This window comes from Oratosquilla oratoria, chromosome 16, assembly GCF_046742065.1.
Source record: "Oratosquilla oratoria isolate Oo_2021 chromosome 16, ASM4674206v1, whole genome shotgun sequence".
NCBI classification, from domain to species: domain Eukaryota; kingdom Metazoa; phylum Arthropoda; class Malacostraca; order Stomatopoda; family Squillidae; genus Oratosquilla; species Oratosquilla oratoria.
This window is the reverse complement of record NC_134792.1, coordinates 54128408-54149546: the sequence shown is the minus strand read 5'-3', so window position 1 is coordinate 54149546 and position 21139 is coordinate 54128408. Positions and strand designations below refer to the sequence as shown.

Here is a 21139-nt window from a genome sequence, read left to right as displayed (position 1 = left end):
ATGGTAATTGGTGACACCAAATGTAATTTTCTCGGACAGTTGTGCGAGTTGCCAATAATCACTTTCTTCTCCCAACGAAATACACTATGACACCGGTTTACAAAAATTTTAGTCATCAGTAGAATATTTCTTTATTAAAGATAATAATGTTATCTTTGTATCTTTCAAATAAACTATATGCTTTTGCCGTAGTGGTATGATGAATTAGATTTAATTGTTGATTTACTTTGTTTTATTTAGGTATGCGTGCATTACATATTAATTTTTACATGGGGGTTTCAAAGAAAATGTGATTTCATTTCACCTCTTTTTTAACCGTGGGAATGCAACTTGATGAATAAAATAGCCATCTATAGATCAGAAGCTTAAACCATAGTAGTTAATATTTGAAATACAAATTCCTACGTAAATATGATTAGGAACGCATTGGTTCTTCTTGTTTGCTAACATTATATGAAATATGTATATACATATATATCGTTGAAACAGAAACAGAATTTCATAAATTGACATCATATTGTGATGACCCCACGTTCGCTCGGCATAGTTGTTTTGTTAGAGAAGCCCAACGTTGTCGAACTCGAAGCAATTCATACCATGCTATTTCATTCGTCAGTGAAATATCCACTATTTTACAGATGAAAAATCTCAACGTCACTCGTGATAACAAGTTCGTGGAACCAAAACAATGGATGGCAAGGAAACAATAATTGACGAAATACTTAACCCATCTAGTTCTGAGAACGAAGCAGAAATTGTACACATTATAAAGAATGAAGGGGCAGAACCTCCAACTGTTATTGATGCCTCACTACCAGATGATGATGACCAGGAGTTGGAAGCTTCAGGAGGTACATTTCTCTGTTTCTCTGTAATATGACCTTGTTAAGATCTGTCGTTTTGAATAATGAACAAATTGCCCAAAATCGTAATCGGTGGGGAAGCATCACCATTGCCCATTGGGATCAAGTATAGTTTATAATTATAGTATATGAATGGAAATGTTTATTTTACAAACTTCACAGTAAATAAGATTGCTCTACTTTTGGGAGAAGAAACAAACATTTGTATTGCTTCTGTTATATTATGTAAAGTGTGAATAATTGAAGAATTATGACGAAGTTTGAGATCATTCAGTAATTGCAAGTTAAGTAATGGCAAATGGGTATTTTAAATGGTATTAGTTTATAGTTCCTGTGGCATACTCTTGTTCAGTAGGAAAATGGAGGAAATTAATATCAGGATAAATGAGATCTATCCAGTATTTCATTTGGTAGTGTATTTACCTAGTTGTATTTACCTAGTTGTATTTTGCGGGAAGGGGAGCTATGCTCGTGTTGTCCCGCCTTTGTATCTTGCAGTGTCTAGTTTGTTTTTAAACTCATGAATGGTTTTTGCGCATACTATTTCATTGTCCAGTTTGTTCCAAGTGTCCAAAACTCTATGAGGAAAACTGTTTTTCTTCAGTTCTCTTCTATAGCTATGTTTTTTTATTTTCTTTCCATGTCCTCTTGTGTTTCTTTTGTCCCAGTTAAGTAAGTTCTCACTATCGAGTACCTCTGTGCCTTTCATGATTCTGTAGATGGTCAATAGGTCACCTCTCTCTCTTCTTTGCTCCAGTGTCGGTAACTCCAGTTTAGCCAATCTCTCTTCGTATGATAGGTTTGCAAGTGCAGGTGCCATTTTTGTAGCTGCTCTTTGGATTCTTTCTATTTTCTTTATATTCTTTTTGGTACTGGGGGACCACAATGTCGCTGCATACTCTAGTCTAGGCCTTATCAATGTAACCAATATTTTTTTCATCATGTCTTCGTCCAAGTATGTAAACGCCACTTTTATTGATCTTAGCAAATTGTAAGTCTCCCCGACAATTTTGTTAATCTGTATATCATAGGACAGGTCGTTCGTGATAATTACTCCCAAATCTTTTTCGGATCCTACTTTCTTTACTTCTTTGGTTCCAATTGTATATTTTCCTGATATTCTGTTTTTGCTTTTTCCAAACTCCATTATGCTACACTTCTTAGTATTAAAGTCCACTTCCCATTTCTGACTCCAGTTCCATACCCTATTTAGGTCTTCTTGCAGTGCTTCACAGTCCTCATCAGTTTCTATTTTCCTTAGCAGTTTGGCGTCATCGGCAAAGAAGCTCATGTAGCAGTTCACGTCCTCATCCATGTCATTCATATAGATAGCAAACATTATTGGTGCCAGCACAGATCCTTGCGGTACTCCACTGATCACCTCTTTCCAGTCTGAATATTTTTCTCTGAGCACTACTCTCATCTTTCTACCAGTCAGAAAGTCCTCTATCCATTTTAGTAGGTTTCCCTGTATTCCTCCTATGTGTTCCAGTTTTTTTAGTAGTTTTCTGTGTGGTACTTTGTCAAAGGCTTTTTGCAAGTCTAGGAATGCACAATCAGCCCATCCATTTCTTTCTTGCACTATGTCTATTAGTCTTGAGTAAAAGCATATTAAGTTTGTGGAGCATGATCTTCCTTGTCTGAATCCGAATTGTCTTGGGTTTAATATGTCATTGTCTTCCAGATGTTTTACCCATCTATTCTTGATTATTTTCTCACAAATTTTGGCAATGGTGCTTGTTAGTGATACTGGCCTATAGTTGGTGGGTTCTTCTTTGTTTCCTCCTTTGTGTATTGGTACAATGTTAGCGTTTTTCCAGTCCTCGGGTATCTTTCCTTCTTTGAGTGAGCTGTTTATTAAGATGTGTATTTTGTCTGTTAGTTCTTCTTTGCACTCCTTTAGAATCCAATTTGCAATACCGTCCGGGCCATGTGATTTTCTGACATCCAGCCTTGATAAATGTTCTGATATTTCCTTTAGTGATGCTGTAAACTCATTCATGAGGGGAGATTTCTTGTTTTCGTCTATGTCACAATTCGGTATTTTCTCTCTGGTGAAAACAGATTTAAAGTGATTGTTCATGACTTCGGCCATCTCTAAATCTTCTGTGTATTCTATGTTTCCTTGGCATAGTTTCACCAATTCCTGTTTGTTTTTAAGTTTACCATTCACATACCGATAGAATAGTTTGGGTTGCTCTTTTCATTTGTCTATAATATCCTTCTCATGGTTCCTTTTCTCCTCTCTTCTCACATTAACATACTCATTTCTATAGTTAACATAAATTTGCCATTTGCTTTGTTTTTTGTCTTTTCTCCACTTTTTCCAAGCTTTGTCCCTTCTGTCTTTTGCCTCACTGCATCTTTTGTTGAACCAACATTTAATGTACTCTCTCTCTCGCTTTTGTCTTGGTACATGCCTGTTTACCCCTTCATTGTAGTTTTCCATCAATATATTCCATTTCTCTTCCACTGCTGTTTCTTCCCTGTAAAATATTTCCCAGTTTGCATTCCGGAAGAATGTCTTTAGTTTTGTAAAGTCTGTTTTGTTGTACCTCAGTCTTCCTTTCCTATGCTTTTCGTTCCTCTCTATGTCTATTTCTTCCTTTAGTATAGTTTCGATGAGTACATGGTCACTCTTTCCAATTGGTGTCTCATACTGGACTTTATGCACTATTTCAGGCTCTGTTGTAAATATTAGATCTAGTTTCGATGGCTCTTCATTATTTCTGTACCTTGTGTTTTCATGGACCCATTGGGTCATTGTGTACTCCATGGTCATATCTAGCAGTACATTGCCCCACGAGTCATCTCCTCCTTGCACTGTCATGCTGTCCCAACAAATTTCTTTGCAATTGAAGTCCCCCATAACTACCAGATTACCCTTACCCATTAGTATCTCATTGAGTGATTTTCTTGTGTCATCTAGCATTTTTTTATGTTCAATTTCTTTCCAAGCGCTTGTTTTTGGAGGCACATAAGTCACCACAAACTTTCTACTCTTCATATTCTTGCCTTCGACTTTTATCATGATCAATTCAGCATTACCTTTGCCCTCTGCAATTTTTGTCACCTTTAGGTCTTTCTTGGCCAAGAACATGATTCCCCCTCCCTGTTTCTTGTCCCTGTTTTTTATCCAGTAGTTGTATAAACCTTGTCCGATAACAGTGGATGGTATTTCACCTCTTAGTTTAGTCTCTACAATTCCCATTATGTCTGGTTTTGCTTCTAACAGATAATCATTGAGTTCGTTCAGTCCCGAAATTAGTCCGTCAATGTTGGTATAGGCCACTTTTAATTTTCTTCCTTCTCCCTGGTTTCTTCTTCCCTTGTTTTGTTCGTTTTGAAGCGCCATTGTCTTAATCTCAAGTCTATTACTCTCCACTGGAATTCTTTGCATTCTGTCTCCGATCTTTTCAAGTTTTTTTTCCTTTGCTTCTTCTCTTAGCGCCCTTTCTTTTTCTAATTCCTCAGTACTCATTTCTCTTTTTATCCATATCTTATTGTATTTTTCACTCTTTGCCAAGTTACCTACTTTTTCAAATATGTCTTCTACTACCACTTGTGACCTTAGTTTTATCTTTAGAGGTCGATTCCTATCCTTAGTATAGCGACCAATTCTGTAAGTCTCTTCTAAGTCTGTGCCTGAATCACTATCTCCCCCCTGAATTTCATTAAGGATTTCTACTGCTGTCTCTTTTTCTTCTTTTTCTCTCATGTACCTCGCCAATCCTTGTTTTTCTTTAAGCCCATAAACCACAATACATTTCTTCCTATCTACTGTGTCCCTGACCCAGTTTGCTTTTTCGTTAATCACTTGAATGATTGTGTCTTTTGCATTATCTTGCATTTGCTGCTTGACTATTTCTTTGAAAGCAATTTCTTTATTTTCAATATTTTCTTTCCACTTCTTAATTTCCTGGATACTGTCCCCACCTAAGTTTTCTTCGATCTTTTGTGTCAATTCTTGGAATTTGTTGTTCACTTCTTGCTTTAGATTTTCGCTATTATTATCATTAGTTTTCTTCTTTTCATTTTCATTCTTCAGTTCATTTATGTCTCTTTTCATTTCTTTAATTTCGTTTGTAAGATCCAAGTTAGCTTTTTTCAGGTCAGAAATTTCGTGGTTAGTCTTAGATAAACAATCAATTAAACCAATGACCTCTTTTCTTAAGTCCATGATTTCATTTTCCCACCGAGTCCTATTTTTGCTCATCTCTCTCTCTATCTCTAATAATCTACTTAAGTTCTTTCTTTCGTACTTACCAAACCCTAAGAAGTCATTGTCGTAACACGTGGCGCTTTGTTTATTGTTTACATCGCGGTTCAGTGGATTGCCTCCAGATGGCTCTGATTCGCAACTGGCTTTCGAGCCGTTTTCATTCATTTTTGCTAATTTCGAGTTAACACAATTAACTAGCACTGCATAGATACCATTTCGGGCACTCACGTTCACTCCCCACCCCTACAGTACAAACCAGGTTTTCCTTTTTCGTTGTAAATCCTCTCCTTCTTGGTCGCGCGACGACGAGCGACGACGAGCGGTGTTGCTTCGATGAGCGTGTGTGTGTATATATATGTGTGATTCATCACTTATGACTAGTTAAGGAAGACTTAAATATTTTTTCTTTCTGCAATAACATTAATATAGCTTACTGGATATTAAAGGGGTTTTGCATGGTAACCAGTACCACCTTTGTTTCTTGTTTCTTCAAAGGGTATTTAGTATATTGGTTTAAAGTAATAATTTCTTGTCTTGTAGATTTTGGTGTTTACAGGTCGATAGTTTTTTGGCAAGGTCCGGTCTCCTCCTTTATATATTGGGCTTATGATGGCTTGTTTAAGCAGTGCCGGTATCTCTCATATTGTCAAATTAATTGAGAAATGTGTAAGGGACAAACTGTTCACTTACCTTGAGGTGAATAACCTCATCAAAGAGAATCAACATGGTTTCAGGAAAGGTCAGTCATACTATGATACTTTCTTTCGGTATACTTTCGGTAATTTTGTCTATTAATGACACGGCTGAAGTCGGCTTCCGCACGTTCCAAGTTGTCCTTGGTTCTGTACTGCTTCTGGCAGGGTGTTGTGGTGGCTGTAGGGGTATCCTGGTATCGGTGGATGGTCTGGTAACCCATCCAGCCATTTGTCCAGCTTTCTCTTGAAAGACTCCGGGCTAGTATCTGTCTGGTCCCGGAGATCTCTTGGGAGGCAGTTGAACAAACGAGGTCCATTGTGAGTGAAAGAGTTGTGTTTTATTGTCTTCACTCTTTGTATGGAGCCTACAGTACCCTTTATGTAGCATAGTCTTCCCTTTCTCGGATGGTAGTTTGCCACTATCCCCACATTAGGTACTCTGCCCTCCAGGATTTTCCACACATAGATGATTATATACCGTTCCCTTCTCCTCTGCAGAGAGTACAGTTTTAACTGGCTCAGTCTATCCCAGTAGTTTAGGTGCTGTACTCCCTGAATTTTTACAGTGAAGGAACGCTGGATAGCCTCTAGGTTGGCTATTTCTTGTATTTTGTATGGGGACCATAGCTGGCAGCAGTACTCGAGCCTTGGGACTACCAGACACTTCCATAGGGTCTTTAGGCACTGCCCATCTCTGGAGTTAAAAGTTCTAAGCCCCCACCCACTCAAGTTTCTTCCTGCTTCTATTATTTTATTTATGTGGTGTGAGAAAGTTGCATCGTCGCTCATGAATACCCCAAGGTCTTTGACATGCTCTTTTTCTGTGATGAGTTGGTTGTTGTACTTGTAGTTTGTGGAGTTTTTGAGGTCTTCATTTCTCCCATAGCGTACAAGTTCAAATTTCTCACCATTCAATGCCATGTTGTTTGATGCTGCCCAAATTTGTATTTCATTGAGGTCCTTTTGTGTATTTTCTGCATCTTCTGGGCATGTTATCTGCCTTTTCAGCCTGGTGTCATCGGCAAAAGAGGACGCTTTAGTATACTTTAGTTTCTCGTCAATATCTCCTACATGTATAATGAAGAGGAGTGGCCCTAGCACTGACCCTTGTGGTACACCACTTTTTACTCTACTGGGCTCAGACAGTTCTCCTTGGACAGATACTTGTTGAGTTCTGCCTGTTAGAAAACTATGCAACCATCTTCCAAGTGAGCCCATTATTCCGAGATTTTGTAGCTTATGTAGGAGAATGCCGTGATCTACCTTGTCAAAAGCCTTGGCGAAATCAAGGTAGATCACATCAGCATTCCAGCCATCCTGTGTGCTTTCAAGGATCCTCTCATGGTGTTCGAGTAACTGGGACAGACACGAACGACCCTGCCTGAAACCGTGCTGTCCATCGTTGAAGGCTTCCTTTGTTTCCAGGAACTTCACCATCCTCTTTCTTATGATTCTTTCGCATAGTTTTACTAGGTGAGAAGTTAAGGCTACTGGTCTGTATTTGCTTGCCTGGCCTCTACTTCCTCCCTTATGTATGGGTGTGATGATGGAGGTCTTCAGCATAGTAGGAACTGTGCCAGATTTTACTGATACATCCCAAAGCATCTGAAGTGGCTTTGCAAGCTCCTGTCCACAGTTTCTCAGAAGTTGTGCATGGAAGCCATCCGGTCCCACTGCCGCTTCAGGTGGAATAGCTTTTATTGCCTCCATTATGTCCTGTTCGGTGATTTCGATTGATGAGAGTATTTGTGGGCTGTTTGGGGAGTCTGTGAAGAAAGTTTTTGCATCTTCTACCACCTTGTCTTTTTTTGGGTCACTGAAGACACTCATACTGTGACTTGAGAATATTTGCCATTTGCTTGGGGTCTCCATTTAGTACACCATTCTCGTCGTAAAGAGGCCCAACTCCCAGTTTATGTCTTTTATTTCTGCTCTTATTTGGTCCCAGTTTATGTTCTTATTATAGAAGTTTAGGTTTCCTAGGTGTTCCTCCTGTGCAACTCTCCTCTCGTGATCCTTTCGTTTGTCAACACACGTTGTTTGTATTAAAATGAATTTGTGGTCTGATAGAATCGTGTCTCTTATTTCACATGAAAAGATTAAATCATTACTATTTGTTAACATTAGGTCTAGTATGTTTTTTCCTCTGGTAGGCTCTCTGATTTCTTGGAGGAGGAAATATTTGTTTATTACATTTATCAGGGCTAGGGATTGTTGCTTCTCCTCTAGCGTGCCACCGAGAATTTTCATATCTGGCCAGTTAATGTGCGGGAGATTTAAGTCCCCAAGGATCACCACCTCTGTTGTGTTATTTGGCAGGGTATCCAGAGCCCCCCTCATCCTTTCAAGTATTTCTTCAAACTGGTCTGGAGTTGTATTTGGTGGTCATTACTAGCATGTCGAGACTTTTTATGTAGATCTTCAGGAGTTCTACTGTCCCGTTTGAGAGAGATTCTACATCTTCGACACATGCTGCTAGATCATTTCGTGTATATATTATGACTCCTCTGTGGCTTCTGTTTTTTCTGTCTGCCCTGTATATGGTTTAGCCATCGATGGTAATCTCTGCATCTAGGTGTTCTCTAGTCAAATGTGTTTCTGTTAATGCTAGAAACATCAGGTCTCTTTGATGAGCTATCTCCTTCAGCATTGGTACTTTAGCCTGATTTGACTTTGGATAGAGACCCTGGATGTTTGCATAGAAAAAAGAGGCTAATGATACATTCTGCTGCATGCCCTGTCTCTTTCCCCCAGTCTGTCCATTATATGGCTCATGGTTTTCTGTTGTTGTTTTTCCATTTCTATAAGCCTTTGAAATGCCTCTAAAAAATGGTTTTGATCAGGGACTTTGGGTGTACTCTGATTTGCCTCTCAAACCTACTGGCACACTATGACTGGCTACTACGGAACCTGTCGGAGGGGAGAAATGTTGACGTAGTATTCCTAGATTTTGCTAAAGCCTTCGACAAGGTGGACCACGGTGTCCTCCTCCATAAGGCAAGGGATCTAGGAATCTCAGGGAAGCTAGGAGTCTGGCTCCACAACTTTCTGACAGACCGTACACAAACAGTCGCAGTTGATGGTGTGAAGTCAACCGAATCCAAGGTAATAAGCGGAGTACCACAAGGATCTGTGCTTGGCCCCATTCTATTCCTTGTCCATATGAATTACATAAATAGTAGGGTGGACTCAACCCTCCTGTCTTTTGCTGATGATACCCACATCAGCCGTGCTGTGCGGGAAAGTGGGGACGTGCAACATCTACAAGACAATCTCAACTCAGTTTATGCATGGGCCAAGAACAGCAACATGCAATTCAACGAAGAGAAATTTGAGGTCTTGAGATATGGCACAAATCAAGGCATTAAAGACGACACTGAACTGCACACGGAGAGAGGTATGAAAATCACACCCAAAGCCCATGTGAAAAGCCTGGGCATTCACTTAAGTGATGATGCCACTTTCCAGCACCACATCATGCAGTCAGTAAATAGAGCAAGAGGGATGGCCAGCTGGGTCCTAAGGACTTTCTCCTCAAGAGAGGTTCAAGTGATGCTTACCCTCTGGAAGTCGCTTATCCAACCGATCCTGGACTATTGTAGCCAACTCTGGTCACCACACAAATGCGGAGACATCCAGATGCTTGAAGCTGTCCAACGGAACTACACCAGGCACATCAAAGGGATGCAAGATCTCAACTATTGGGATAGCCTGGGAGCACTAGGTCTATACTCTCAACAGAGGAGGAGAGAAAGATACAGGGCCATTTACACATGGAAAATCCTTGAGGGACGTGTTCCGGACCCCACGTCCTCTACAATCAAGCCATACTGCAGTGTAAGGCATGGGCGCAAATGTGAGAGACAAACTCTCCCATCAAGAGCCTCGGAAAGGATTAAGACCCTACTGGCAACCAGCCTAGGCCATGAGGGTTCAAAAATCTTCAACACCCTCCCAAAAGAGGTGAGAGAGAAAACTAAATGCTTGGTGGACAGCTTCAAACATGCACTGGACAGGTTCCTGCGGAAGGTGCCAGACTAGCCTCCAGTGCCAGGCTACACTGCCATCAGTAGGTTCTCTCAAAACTCACTACCAGACCAACTGATCCTCGCGAGGAATGACAACAGGACTGGCAGCAGCGGTAGTCCACTATGGCTGTGAGGATCGACCTCAGAACTTCACTAAGTAAACTAAATAAGTAAGTAAACCATGGCCAGTCTCGGGACACCACTCCCATGTCTGCCTGAGCCTCATTAATATTGGAACTGGACTTCGATTAAGTTAGATGCCGCTCCTCGTGAAGTTAGGTTATTTGGGATTGGAGGTTCATCTGGGATGTTGTCCAGGAATTTGTTTAACCTTCTCTTGAAAGCCTCTGTCCCTTATCTCTCTTAGGAGACAGTTGAAGAGTCTGAGGCCGGCTCAGGTGAAGCTTTCCACCTGGATCATCTTCATTTGCTGAGAGCAGCTGTTTATGGACCTTCTAATGTAGGTCTTATCAAACCTAGGGTGGTGTTGCCCTTTGATAGCACCTTCATTTTGTGATGTGTGTGGCACTGTGCCCTCCAGTATTTTCCAGGTGTAAATCTTTGTATAGCATTCTTTGTGTCTCTGCAGTGAATAGAGCTTAAGGATTTTCAGCCTCTCCCAGTTGTTCAGGTAGTCCTTGACTAACCTTGTGAATACCTGCTAGACCTGTTCAAGACCTTGGCTTTGTGTGGCATCCATACTCCAGTTTTGACACTACCTGGGTCTTCCACAGTGGTAGAAAGTACTCAGGCTTCATGGTCCTAAAGGTCCCGAGGAGCCACCCACTCGTTTTATGAGCAGCACTAGTGGTGTGGTTTATATGTGCGTTGAAGCCACAGTCATCACTCATCCACTCCCCCAGGTCTTTTAGTGTCTCCTTTGTTTCTATTTCCTATGCACTCATTTTGTACCAGTACTCTTTAAGAATTTGTTTGGCTCATGTTTTATCATTTACAACAAAAAATATTAAAAGAAGACCATTAATATTTTATCCAAACAAGTTTAGAGGAATATTAAATTTGGAAAATAGTGATCTATGTCATCCAGGATATTTACCCATATTTTTTAAAAGTACTTTTTCAATAACAAACTGTTAAAACAATAGTAGCTTTACTCTGTTTCAGAAATAATTATACTAATAATGTCATTGGCCATTTACTTTCAGATGGTAGTCAGTTTTGCCTCATCATTTTTGCTTTTAGTAAGGGGGTAAAGGCAGTTGGTATAGATATTAAAAGAAGTTGTGTTAAGGGGAATGAAAAATGTATTTCTTCCTTCAGGGACTTATGGGGCCACCTGATGGCCGTTGGTGGTTACAAGGGTGTAGTGCGTCTCCGGGAAGGGAGACCTGGGGCAACAGACTGATTGAAAAAATATCACGAGAAATAGGTGTCAAGGGATGGACACAAAGAGAAGACAGTATTAAAGATGAATTGTCCCCACAATACTTTATTGGGCAAAGATTTGGAATTTAAAGGAGGTAGAAAGGAAGAATTTTAATGTGTTTGGGATGAAGTGATAAAGAAGCATTGTGGGGGCTACAAGGATGGATGGAGCGAGAAGTGAGGCAGACAGTGGGGCTGGAAAGGGAACTGGCAGAGTTGGTCAGAAAATACTGGGATGGTATGGAAGGAAAGAATGAATGAATAAAGACTAATAAAAAGTGGAAGGTTGAGGAGGATGTGATGAACTTGAAAGGAAGACTGAGAAAGGGGGTGATAGATAGGATGAAAGGGGCATTGGATAAAGGGGGATTGTCTGTTGAGCAGGGAAGGGAGAGGGCAAGAGATAGATTTGAATAGAAAGTTGTTGTGAGTGAATGATGAATTGACATGTTTTAAGGGAATTTCCCCTTCTCAGTTTTACTCATGAGTGAATGAGGAAGGAGAGTTGCATTTAATGAAGAAGTAGTGGTGAACACTCTGTGAAGGTGCTATGTCATGCTGCATTGCTTCTGACCCAGGCAGTGGACAGTAGCAGAGGTGATCCTTTATCCGCAAAGGGTTAAGATAGAAGGGAAACAAGTGGGTGTTGGATGAGTGAAGGGTAGGTGCATGACTTGACTGCCTATCTCCCATGCAAGTTGGGAAAGACCCTCTGGTGTACAGTGTATGCATTGAAAATTGTAACAGTTATCATATTCTTGATATATAAAGAATAGGTCTATTGTGAGCATAAATTTTGTCATTACACCACTCACTTTCCCTCATGGAGATGGAAAAAGTGAGAACATGTTAACAACGGTTTTCCTTAGCGAAGTATGTTCTAGGTTAGGCTTTTCGTGTAGGTAAGGTCAGGATAAGTTAATTATAACTCCAGAAACAAAAAAAAATGGAAGAGTTATACTTTGTGTATTGTTCAATGACTGTTGAATTTCATTTACAGAAATGGTCTTCAAAGTGCCGGCCCTCTTGATGGTGAATAAGGATCAGAAGATTTCTGTAACTCTGGATGAGATTAGGAGACGAGTGGGGCCACCAGAAAACTTAAGGTACGAGTCCACAGGCCTTTAGTTGAGATTAGGAGACGAGTGGGGCCACCAGAAAACTTAAGGTACGAGTCCACAGGCCTTTAGTTGTTTATATTTGATAATTAAAAGATTGGATTAATGTCAGGAATGAAATCATAGTTTTAACATTTATTGGAATGTAGCTATACTGATTTTTTCTAGAGGCTGTGCATTGGATAGATAAAATATTTTGGCAGATCTATATGTACTAGGAGGTCCGCATGCTTTCCAGTGTAATCTATCAAAAGGTTTGTCACTGGATTGAGAGATTCAAGTGAAGACAGGTTTTTTCTTCCTTTTAGTTAAATTCCACCTGCATCAAGAATAAAATGATAAAGTATGCTACTAGGTTCAGAATGTCAGGGGTAAATAATAGCAAAGTGGGTTACTATCTGGTTTAGTCATCTCATTCATATTAGAAGGTTAGATTAATTGATGCTTTCACTATGTAGGAAGTTTCCCTTATCTGAATAAAATCATCTGCTAGTAGCCAAATTAAATTTTATCAGTAGCTGTAGTTGTTGGTGAGTAGCTCTCCCCATCAGTGGCTTATGACAATACTTATAAAGGAAACTGATCACCCTCTTGGACTCATGCCAATGGTCTTACATTCAAGATGTGCCATGGTTGTATGTGTTCTGCCATGGGATGGGTGAAGGGTGGGTTTATACCTTGGCTATGTGTGCTGCTAGTGCTGAACAGTCAGTAAATAAGTGCATCATTGCATCTGAGGCAGCCTGGCAGAGTATACATGTCATCTGTTGTGTTGTTTAACTTGGTGTTGGTATGTCCTAAGTGTTGTTTGGTGGCTGTAGCCAAGTCCACTTAGGTGAACTTTGAACAATCATTCATAGTGAAAGGGTTAACTCAGATACATTTAAAGCTTCCATTGCATAGGTTTCCCTCAGTTGAATAAGATTGTATGGCAGCAGCTAGAATAAATAGTCATCATTTAGACAACCAGTCTGTCAGTTGCTGCCTTGCATCTCATACATATACCAAAAGGCTCTCTTCCTCCTTACAGAGGAGGTAGCCAAAAGACAAGGCATAGAAACCACTCCCACCCATTCCATCCCCAACTTACTCCCCTCTACCCTCTTCCCTTCCTTGCGTCTCGCTAAATGGAAAACCTTCAGCCTGACGGTGGCTGGCAACAGTCCTTGGAACCTCTCACAGATCTCTCTGGGAAGAAACTATGGACTGCTGTCTTTGTTGTGTCTATGTATTTACCTAGTTGTATCTTACAGGAAGGGGAGCTATGCTTGTGGGGTCCCGTCTTTGCATCTCTCCATATCTAGTTTGCTCTTAAATTCTTGTATTGTTTTTGCACACACTGTTCTTTCATCTAATGTATTCACCTAGTTGTATTATACGGCAAGGGAGCTATGCTCATGGTGACCCGTCTTTGTATCTTTCAGCATCGTTTTTTTCTTAAAATCTTGAATAGTATTTGTACACACTGTTTCTTAAGTTATTCCAAGTATCCAGCACTCTGTTTCTGGGACTGTTTCTATGTCACTGGGTGAAAGTGGTAGGAAGAGGAGAGAATTAACTGGCTGTCAGCTCCCCATGTGTGAAAAAGTGTAAGAATTACAGTTGAAATTAATAGAGATAGATCTTGGGCTCAGTCCAGAGACCAAGTGTCAACCCCTCAGGGTTGCACCTCCTGATGGAGGTGATAGGGCTGATGGGTTTTGAAAATAGGCTGATTTGCTGTCCATCTTGTAGGACCATCATATGCAGGTATCCATCATGGGTCCCTTCATATAATACATACATACATATACCAAGGCTTTTTCCCCCTTACAAGGGAGGTAGCCAAAAAGGGAAAGGCATAAAATCATTTCCACCCATTCCATCCCTGAATACACTCCACACCCCTCCACCCTCCCTCTTATCTGAGCACCTCCTGGATGACAGGCACCTTGCTTCTGACCCAGGGCACCTTGTCCACTGCCCTGGGTCAGAAGCAGTGTTGCAAGACACAGCACATCCACAGCAAGGCTGCTTCATTAAATCGGCGACCCCCCCCTCCTCGTCCCCCCATTGCATAAAAGGAGAGGATGGGGAGAAATCCCTTTGGGCTGCATCAAAATTTTGCTCACACATACTACCTCACCCCCACCCATTCCACCTCATGCAATCACAACATCATCCATATACAACCATTCTCCATTCACCCCTGTCTTCTGTCCTCTCCTCTCCTGTCCTTCCTCAACAGACATTCCCCTATTCCCCAAAGCCCCCTTCACCCCATCCATCCACCTCATCCTAGGACGTCCCCTCATGTTCACTCCCTCCACATCTGCCTTCCATACCTCTTACTAGTCTTTCTTCACTCATTCTTTCCATGTGTCCAAACCATCCTAATATCCTTTCATCAACCCTATCTCCCAGCTCCTTTTCCACCCCTGTTCTCCTCCTCACCTCCTCATTTCTCACTCTATCCAGCCTAGTAACCCCCATCATACTTCTCAGACACCTCATCTCAAACACATTCAAACTCCTTCTCTCTTCTTCTCTTATGTCCCATGTTTCTGCCCCATACAGTGCTGTTGGCACAATCACTCCTTCATACAGTCTCCTCTTAGCATCCATTCCCAAATGTCTATTCCTCATTACACTCTTTAATCCACCAAGGCATTTACTCGCTTCTCTCAATCTACATTCTACCTCCACCTTTTCCTGCCACATTTGCACCCAAATATCTAAAACTATCCACTTCCTCCAGTCGCTCTCCCTTAATGCTCACTTCCAGTCTACTGCCACTTTCACCCCTTGTACATCTCATCACCTTACTTTTACCCACATTTATCTTTAGCTTTCTTCTCTCACATACTCTCCCAAACTCATATAATGGTAAATTATATTCTATTTATAGTGAACACTTGTATGTTTAACCTTTTTGCTATGGAGAGGTGTTCCTCGGCTTATAAAATTAACTCTCAGCAGCTAAACTAGATAATTGAGAATGTAAAGCATTGTGAAAGAGTCAATTGAGATATATCTACACCAATGGATCCCCCCCCCCCTACAAGGGAGGTAGCCAAAAACATTGAGTTAATTGAGATAAAAAACAATATGTTTTTGTGCATTCACTGTAGGGGTTGGGTTCCCATACCTTGATTAAATCACCTGTTAGCAACTAGAATAAACAAGTGAAATGCAATAAAAGTGTTAAGTATACTGATTTCACTAATTTTCATTCAATTTTTAGAATGAGTGTATATTATTTATAAGCTTTGTTTTTATTCACAATCCACTTTCCATTTGCAGCCAGACCATGCTTTTAACAATGCTGAGATTGAGTAAAGAAAAGGGAAGAGATTTAAAGAAGACCTTAGCTAGACAAGGAATCACAAAACTGACATCCAAGTCTTCCATCATATCCTGTTTCACGAAATTAACTGAAAGTAAGTTGTCAATTTTTATTTTTATTTTTTATTATTATTATTATTTTTTTTTCTTATTGCCTGCATGATACAGCTGTCATTGTTCATGTTCAGTTTCCAAGGAAAGTTCAACATCTGGGGCAAAAGTTTCTCAAAATAATTTGGATTACAAGTTTGATCTTTGGGACATTTGAGTTTTGAGGTACCACTGTATATTTAAACTGCCTATTGTTTGTTTTTATCTCTGTAATAAGAACATGTCTTAATCTGGAATAATCCAAAATCTTGCAGCAGAAGTTGCGCAACTGGCTGAAGACTATTTCTACTTGGCATCTCGACATTTACAGCTGAAAGAAATTAACAAAGAAATTGTTAGGAGTAATGGTGGTTGGGATGGTTTTGCACCTCAGGCAAAAGCAACCAAGTAAGTAGAACCATTTAATGTAAGTTTTTGGGGTGAGATTTGGTGATTTGGTCATAAATGTATCTGTACTATTTTAATTCCTTCTACATAGTGTGTTTTGATTTAGCTACATGCAATGTGATGCAGCTGGTGGTGGTAGGGTTGGAGGAGGCAAACATTGGCCAGAAGGAGATCCCAGTAAAGAAATAGTTTCAGGGTTGAGTTCTTGAAGTGCAGAAATCACTCATTTTTATTCTGAGCAAAAGTCATAAATGCATCTCCATGTTGAAGGGGAGTTAAAGGTGGAGAGAGTATGTATGGGTGTTCTTAGATATTCATTTGATATATATATTTTTTTTGTAGGGATCTGCTGCAGCAAGTGCTACGACTTATTGAAGCAAAAGATGCCGATCTCACGCAGATGACACATGGCTTTTCTCCGTTGATCATAAGAGCTGTGATTGATATAATAACCGAGATTATCACCTACAGGGGTGTATAGTATAAGCTCTTTTTTCTTTTTTTTTGTCATTTTATCCCATAGAGTGAAAAATGAGGATGTAAGGATGGTTTGGACACGTGGAAAGAATGAGTAAAGAAAGTAAAAGAGGTGTGGAAAGAGTGAACATGAGGGAGCAACCTAGGATGAGATGGATGGATGGGGTAAAAAGGGGCTTTGGGAAAGAGGGGAATGTCTGTTGAGGAAGGATGGGAGAAGACAGAAGATAGGGGTGAATGAAGAATGGTTGTGTATGGATGATGCTGTGATGCATGACAGGGAGTGGAGTGGGTGGGTGATGGGGTGTGAGGGAGTATGTGTGAAAAAGTGATGCAGCCTGAAGGGATTTCTCTCCAACTTCTCCATTTCTTCATGAGGGGACAAAAAGGGGAGGTGTATGGGAGTGGAGTATGTGGGGATGGAATGGGTGGGAGTGGATTTTATGCCTTTGTTTTTTGACTACCTCCCTTGTAAGGGGGGGGGGGAACCTTTGGTATATGTATGTATGTATCCCATGTAAGAGCCTGGACATAGAGACCTTTGTATGCATTTTTGAGTCATGATAAATTCATACTCTTAACATCTCTAGGACTGTCAGAAGTGCATAATGTATTATATTATAAACTACAGGTTTATATTAAACTTAAAATACATCCAGACTTTTCTTACCCTGACCTGTGGGCTGCGGGTCTTGTGCAAGAGGGCAACAGATCATTTTAAAGAATGTAACATAATGTTAATCCAAATTACAAAAGGGTTAATCCAAACTGCAAAAGGTTAGTTTGTAGTTTTTATGCATTTATTTATGGGTATACATTAATTGATTAATAGATTCCTGGAAACCCATGACCCCATTGGAAATAAGAACTTGCCTTGAGTTTCATGGGCTGGAACCCACAGTATTGGTAATAATCATCAGGCCCTTCAATAGATCACTCAGGAGAAAAAAAAATTGGATCTGTCAGTTGTGTTATTGTGGAACTTTTATGTCACAAGCTGGAATGTGAGCTCTCCTTGTGTGGAAAGAAATAGAGTCAAAACAGAGGTCTATGCATTTCCAAATGGAGATGGGGTTGACAGGTTTAGGAAATGGACAGGAGGGAGATGACTCTGCTGTCCACTTTGCAACACCACCACAAGAAGACACCTATCCTTAGCTTATTTCCTATGAAGGTCAAGTGTTGCACCTTCTGCTGGTACCATGTAACTCAGTGCTACTCACTGCACAGGCAGATTGTTGGTGACTAAACTGGTTCTCCCATTGGTCACCTACCAGTGAGGAGGGCATGTTGGACACCCAGATGGATGAAAAAGTAAACCATCAAAATAGCAGAGGAACTCTTTTAAGTTAGTGGCCATCCAATCCTCCATTATGGGTCACTAACCCACATGTTTGCTGTGGGTGGCATCCCTGCAGGCCTTGGAAACTGGATTCCTTGTGGCTGAGTGATGTCTCAATGCTGTGGTTGCTCTGAAGTGTTCCCCTTAGGACTAGCAACATGCCTCTTTAGTTGCCTATTCAGGCCAGGATGGGTGGCCCCTCTTTGCTCTAAGAGGCAAATTAGCTGAGCTGCCTAACTTGAATCTTTGAGTTAGGCAAACCCTGAGTCAAGCATCTACCACCTGGGCCAACACTGCATGGTCCATGGCTGTCTTTCCATAATGTCAAGGTGGTGGGTGTGTATACTCTCCAATGACCCATGGGGCTATTGGGTTAATATGTATACCTAAATCCTAGTCTCACCTCACCGAGGACAAAGGAGGCACTCAGAATTCATGGCTGCGGCAAGTAGATCCAACCTATTGAAAATTGAGTGGAGTGGGATAAGTGGCTGCATAGGAGCTTGTTCAGAATGACTGTGGGGACTGTTAATAGCATGCGAGTGAAGCAACATGTTTCCTGGCATGTGCTCTCAACTGATGATGATGAGACAGGAGGATTGCAAGTGAAGTAAGTAGCCCATTTGCTATTGATAGTGTACCATGGGGAGGAACCAATGCATGTGGAGGTTCTGCAAAATGGTCTTCAGAGAGTATGATCTTCCTATTGCCTGTCTTGAACACCCTCACTGCCATGGACATGCAGTCATGAGGGGTAGAGGTGTCAAGTACACATAGAGAAATTATGTATGCAAAGCTTTCTAAAATCTAGTGCAAGTGAGAGCTTGAGTCAGTTTTCAAGATGGTGATGATGCCAATCTAAAGGGGTTGTTTCTTATTCCTGGTATATACCACAATTTCACCAATAAAGATGAGGAAGGCAACAATAAGACCAATGCCATAGAGGATGAACGCTGATTGCAGGTGCAGCAAAGAGAGAATGGGTAGCTTGTCCTTGCTTGCGCCTGTGGAGGTTCCTGTGCCTGGGGAATTCACGGCTTTCTCAAGCACATCATTGACCCACTTAATGATTAGACCAGATTCCTGCAGACGCAGCAGTCTGTGGAAAGAAGGGATAGAGTCCTGGTTACTATATTTTCCTTAATACAGGGGCATTTAAAACATTCTTGTTTTACAAAAATACTTACAAGAAAATCTGTAAAGCACTGAATCTAATGTTTAATCTCAATTTGGAACATACAAAGGGTCTTTTTCTTTTTACAAGAGGAGTGCCCAAGTCAAAGTATACACCCACTACACCCATGAAATCTCATCCTTTGTCCCTTCCATCTTAGCATCTCATGGATGAAGGGTCATGCCAATTACTGTCACACCTCTTGGGTCAGAGGCAATGCAAGAAGGGAAGGAGGATGATGGTAGTGGAAAGGAAGAGGTTGGAGGGGGATGAGAATGAGGTAATGGTTTGGGTTTACAGTACTAACAATTTTATCTCCGTGGGCACCCTTGTAATGCCATTGTATGTTATCTTGTATTTCACATATTGGTCTAGTTAGTTAAGAGTGTTTATAATTTTGTTAAGAGATTTGTTTTTGTAGGAAGTTGTAGAGGGATGATTGAGGTATTGATATTTTATTCCCAATATCTGGTGTAATGTCATTGTTCTTTGAGGGGATAGATGAAAGAGAGGCTGATTGTTGTAAAGCATTTTGTAAATCAGATATTGTAATAGTATATATGGTACACCTAGGTCTCTTAATCCAAAACTCATCAACTGCCACTTGTGCAAATGTTTGGGCCCAGGACATAAACCCATTTTGGGAATTGGGGTTGTTTTATATCCTGGGCCAATTCCTGAAGTGGGTTTATGTTCTGGGCTCAAATGTCTGCACAAGTGGTGGTTGGCAAGTGTTGGATTAAGGGACCTAGGTGTAATGTAAGAAGGGCTTCTCATTTGTGTGTAAGAGGGACATTTTACATCATGAGTTGGCCAAATGTGAGGCAAGAATGAACTTTTCTTGGATGTGCAAGTAACATTTAATAATGTCAGTTATAGTGATATGAAGACCACTATGGGGTTATGTTGGGTTTCATTGTTTATATGTGGTTTGTTAGGTATTATTCCTTGCATCATTGTGGACTGGAGGGGTGATAGCAGAGTGGAGTCTCCCACTTGGTGGTGGATCAGAGGCATCAAATGGGGTGGATGCTGCCTCTCAAGTTGCCTTGTCATCTTGGTCATATGGGGATGCCAACATGAGATGGTACTAAGCAGAAGGATATAAACTTGAAGTAGGTGGGTATTGGGAGGATCTATAAATGGAATTTGAAGACCAGTGGGTTGCAGGGCTTTGGGTGAAAATTACTTGTAGGACACTGTGAGGCTAAGATGATTATGGTGGCAAGGAGGTTATGGATAATATATAGGGTGATGAGGATGGAGAAGAGTACAGTGATGAACACTGAATTATAACCTTCATGGTTAGAGCAGAATCCATTGGTTTGTATGTTATAGCTGTTGAATGAGTGAATAGGTGAGAGAACTTTCTGTCAGATGACTTCAGTTTATTTTTATCTATTACTATTGCTATCATTATTATTCATTTATTTATTTATTTATTTTTGTGGCTAAGGTGGGGCAACAAAGTATTGGAGAAAGTAGCTGGGGGCTCAGTATGATGTTGTCACAGAAGGGGCATTGTCACATATTTCCAGTGTGAATAACAGGTCTTCTATTGTGTCATATGGATGGGCATTATGCTGATATTTGTCAAATTCTTGATAGAATGTAGAGGCTTAAATGGTGTGGGAGACGTGAGTTGGTGGGGTTATTCCTGATGTGGTAAATTTTTTAGTGAGGTTGGAGATGTGTTTATAAAGTGAGCTAATGATAACGATCAGTGGACGGAGGGTGGTTGATAGGGCATAAATGGCCTATATAGTTGTCTCCAAAGAAATGACAGGATGAGTTAAGAATGCTAATGTTTTTAGGAGAATGTCAGATAATTATTTTGACTGAAAGGAAATTAAGACTGGAGGAAAAAAGGTGGGATGTGGAGAGGTAGTGAGAATTGACAAATTGAATGAGAAGGAATACCAGGAGAAGTAGAGAGAAGTGAGGGAGGTGGTAAAGAGGAGAAGGGAAGTACAAGTGAAATTAGAATGGGAATGTTGTAAGGAGGAGATGAC

At 40.6% G+C, this 21139-nt stretch overlaps 2 protein-coding genes across 5 annotated transcripts in view; one reads left to right on the top strand and one right to left on the bottom strand.

The window, feature by feature from the left end:
* The first annotated feature begins 504 nt into the window (after positions 1–504).
* On the top strand, positions 505–17265 carry LOC143034024 (transcription factor aptf-1-like). Of its 2 annotated transcripts, none has more exons than XM_076199870.1 (5): positions 505–851; positions 12195–12300; positions 15595–15731; positions 16005–16134; positions 16477–17265. In XM_076199870.1, exons 1-5 carry the CDS (start codon positions 689–691, stop codon positions 16613–16615), a joined length of 675 nt encoding a protein of 224 aa, XP_076055985.1. In that variant the 5' UTR covers positions 505–688; the 3' UTR covers positions 16616–17265. The 2 variants fall into 2 exon arrangements, with proteins under 2 accessions (XP_076055985.1, XP_076055984.1); XM_076199869.1 differs by having other exon boundaries at positions 517–851; positions 16002–16134.
* Positions 17266–17372: 107 nt separating this feature from the next.
* Positions 17373–21139, bottom strand: part of LOC143034022 (putative glutamate receptor) — a 29057-nt gene continuing 25290 nt past the window's right edge. For 2 of the 3 annotated variants that reach the window (XM_076199866.1, XM_076199867.1), the window contains one exon: positions 17373–19052. In XM_076199866.1, coding sequence (XP_076055981.1) covers positions 18812–19052 — 241 coding nt within the window. In that variant the 3' untranslated portion in view covers positions 17373–18811. The remainder of the gene's footprint in view (positions 19053–21139) is intronic. The other variant, XM_076199868.1, reaches the window with a different exon arrangement.

Coding starts and splice junctions, on each gene's coding strand:
- LOC143034024 (XM_076199869.1), top strand. CDS start 689: ATGGATGGCAAGGAAACAATAATTGACGAAATACTTAACCCATCTAGT. Junction 852..12,194: donor GGAGTTGGAAGCTTCAGGAG/GTACATTTCTCT, acceptor TTTCATTTACAG/AAATGGTCTTCAAAGTGCCG. Junction 16,135..16,476: donor CCTCAGGCAAAAGCAACCAA/GTAAGTAGAACC, acceptor TTTTTTTTGTAG/GGATCTGCTGCAGCAAGTGC.